This window comes from Cyprinodon variegatus, unplaced genomic scaffold (genome assembly GCF_000732505.1).
Source record: "Cyprinodon variegatus isolate N-32 unplaced genomic scaffold, C_variegatus-1.0 Scaffold595, whole genome shotgun sequence".
Taxonomy (NCBI): Eukaryota; Metazoa; Chordata; class Actinopteri; order Cyprinodontiformes; family Cyprinodontidae; genus Cyprinodon; species Cyprinodon variegatus.
Genome location: NW_015151048.1, coordinates 106,224 through 109,624, shown reverse-complemented (window position 1 = coordinate 109,624; position 3,401 = coordinate 106,224). Strand labels below are relative to the sequence as shown.

The following is a 3,401-nucleotide window of genomic DNA, read 5'->3' as shown; positions in this document are numbered from 1 at the left end:
ACTCTGAATTAAAAACACTGATCATTTATTGAACAGGATGGAATCATTTCAGATTTAAAGAACTTTCAGAAGTTTGAATTCTGAATATGAGCGACTTTTCCTTTACTGGAAACATAAAGCTTTTTAAATTTTAGTGATTTTTCTCGATCACACCTTTCCTAACATTCTGCAGTATGAAATAAGTAATGAAAGGCTTGATTCATGCTAATATTGCATCATAAATGCTCTTTAACGCGATATCAGCGTGTCTTGCTAACAGACACTGAGTGTTTCTAACTGCAGGTGATGAAGACTCAAAAAAAGACCTGAAAATGAGGAAGAGCAAGAAGAAGGAAGATGACCAAGCATCCGATGGTATGACCTCAATTAAATACGCTGCTGCTTCACCTCATGGACGAGCGATAACTCATTTTTATACTAGTTTGAAACTTTTATTTCCTGTAATTTAGGAAAGTTTTGTTTGAGGAACAGTATTTTGTACAAGTGGCGCTAGACTTGGACAGACTCTATTTTCTACAGAGTATACAAAAATAAATTTCATTCAGTACATTTCTCAAGACATTTTCTTTTTAAAATGCAGCAGTGATATTAATGTTCAAACACATCGATGGAAGGGGGGGGGTATAATTGAACCTGTTATCTAACTGCCAACATATGTTCTCTGAATCAAACTAGAGATTGAGGAGCAACATGATAAATATATAGAATAAAATGATTTATTGTCTTTACATTTTTATGCCTCTGAAGTCATGAAAAGTGAATATTACTGCAGACTAGTGAAAAATGGAAACAATAGTGGGACTTCTGACATCATCACAGCACAAACACCACTGAGGTCAGAAGCCCAGGGCTTCTGATGGCGGCCATCTTCAGCTCAAACAGGAACAACCAGGAGCGTTGGAGCCGCTTTGGTTCCTGTGGCAGCCTTGGTCCTGCATGATCTCTGGGTTTATTAAAAAAACCTTGCAGGAGGAGATGTTCAGGGCAAGAGGGGGCGCTAAAACCACATGATTTTTGTTTTGCGGGTATTTAGAGTGAGTTTAACTCGATGTGGATCTGTAAATCCTGTATTCTTTAGAAACCGAGGCCCTTTTTTGATCTATCTTTTGCCGCTAGAAGAAAGGAGACGTGAGGAGTCCCAAAAAGAAGGATCTGTTTCTGTGGGTTAAACCTCTTGTTGCCTCACAGCAGCCCGTCTGACGCTCTGCTCATCTCCTTCCTCTTTCTGTCAGATGGAAGCAGTGACGGTGGGCGGGTCATTAAGACTGTTCTGGAGCGATGGAGGGAGTCGCTGCAGTCCTGCTCCAGCTTCTCCCAGGTTCAGCTTCTTACCTCCTTTAACGCTGAGAGCATCTCAGCATCCAGACTGATGGAGTTCTTCTTCCCAGGTGTTCGTCCACCTGTCTAGTCTCGAAAGGAGCATTCGCTGGTCCCGTTCGGTCCTCAACGCCCGCTGCCGCCTCTGCAGACGCAAAGGAGACGCAGACAGCATGCTGCTGTGCGACGGCTGCGACCGAGGACACCACACCCACTGTCTGAGGCCCCGTCTCAAGGTAAGGCACCTTGGCAGGGCCGCGGCGCCATCCTCTGACGGCACCAGGTATTCATGAAACTCCACCTACTCAGTGTGTTCCAGAGGGATCCTGGTTCTGTCCCGACTGTCGACCCAAACAGAGATCCAGCCGCGTTCCCTCCCGACAGCGCTCCTCTGTAGACGACAATGAGGAGGACGACGAAGAGGAGGAGGATGAAGAGGAGGAGTCAGAAGAGGAATCTGAGGAGGAAGATGAGGAGGAGCAAGAAGAGGAGGAGGAGGAAGAGGAGGAAGCTGTGAGGTACGTGCAGAACGGTTCTGTTTACGTTTAGGCGGATCAACCAGAAGTAAAACCTGTTTCATTTCTGCAGCACCAAGAAGAGCCAGGCTGCCCCCCCCAGAGGCAAAACCCTTCAGGCCACGCCCAGAGGTCAACAAGCTCCGCCCAGAAACGGAGCTGCTTCATCGGGGAAAACCTCTGCTGCCTCCAGGTGTGTTTTCTTTTTTTTGTTGTTTTTTTTAAAAGCTGATTCTAGTTTCCTGCTCTTCATCCATTCGTCTATCGTCTCTGAACTCAGAAGCTCAGGGAAGAAGGCGTCTGCTCCTAACGACAGAGCGGCGTCCCGCTCAGGACAGCGTGGCGCCGCCCGCCTCAGTAATGAGACCCTCCCTCCAAAGAGCAGCGTCAGAACCTCACCGGGTCAGAGAGACGTCAGCAAGAGGCCCTCAGCAGGTAAGCTGATGAATCAGAGGCCAGCAGGGGGCGTGGCCTAACAAGGCACCTCAGCCGTTCCCAGCTGTTTGGGAATCCTTCCACACCTGAACACTCTGCCCCCAAAGGAGAGCACGTGTTCACCTGCAGGCCGGGTCTATAGCTCTGACCGGGGTCCTCAGACACGCCGGTTCACCCGTTAGGCGCAGAGTGAGAAGCAGTTCCTGCAGCATCATGAGGCGCTGCACTGAACCCTGGAAGTCTTTAGCTGAGTTATACGTGGATGGTGGCGCCGGGCTGTGTGCGCCATGAGGGAACCCATAGAGGCACCGTACCCTGTTCTACTTGATGCAGATTTAGCTGTAGTGAAAACCACAGAGGGACAGTGATCAACATAAACATAACGAGAAAACAGAGGAAGCCGTTAATGTCCCACCTCCAAAATGGCCGAGCGCAGTGTTGTTTATTTAAGAATTGATGATTATTGAAGAATAACAGGTGTGTTACACAGAAATATACGGTGGAATAAAACATTTACCTTCTGCACAGAGGGAGATGATGATGATGATGATGATGATGATGAGGCAAAACGCTCCTACATCAGAGTATTAGGGCCAAGCTAAAGGGGTGTTTTACATCAGAATAAAGTAATAACATTAGAAAAATGTTATAACATTATAAAGTTGCAACAATATCAGAATAAAGTCATAATATTATAAGAATAAAATCATATTACTAGAATATTATGAGAATAATTTCATCATACAAACTCTGTTGTATTTAATATGCTGTCGTTTGCACAATCGTTTCAAAGTTCTCATCATAATAATATAGATAATAATAATTCTGATCATTTTATTAACTTAATATTTCCTCATTTGCCAAAGTAAAGCTCGACATTCCTTATTTTAGGGAAGGCGGTGCTTTATCCATCCATCACCTTTATCCCTGCTGGGGTGGTGAGGGTTGCTGGTTCTATCGCCAGCTGGCTAATGCATTGTCCCGCTGCGCTGAAGCGCGCTAAAGACAACCACCTAAAGCGTTCTAACTTTTAAAAGGTTTGTGTTTCTCCAGCTTTCCTCGTTTCACTTTCACTTCTTCTCCTCCAGCTGTTCTCAAAGCGATTGTTTCCGGGTGAGAAGTCTGGATTTCTTT

At 45.7% G+C, this 3,401-nt stretch overlaps 1 protein-coding gene across 1 annotated transcript in view; it reads left to right on the top strand.

Moving 5' to 3' along the window:
* Positions 1-3,401, top strand: part of baz1a (bromodomain adjacent to zinc finger domain 1A) — a 40,206-nt gene that overhangs the window by 26,970 nt on the left and 9,835 nt on the right. The window contains exons 14-19 of the mRNA XM_015392536.1: positions 283-354; positions 1,233-1,318; positions 1,389-1,553; positions 1,627-1,835; positions 1,906-2,025; positions 2,113-2,267. Coding sequence (XP_015248022.1) covers positions 283-354; positions 1,233-1,318; positions 1,389-1,553; positions 1,627-1,835; positions 1,906-2,025; positions 2,113-2,267 — 807 coding nt within the window. The remainder of the gene's footprint in view (positions 1-282; positions 355-1,232; positions 1,319-1,388; positions 1,554-1,626; positions 1,836-1,905; positions 2,026-2,112; positions 2,268-3,401) is intronic.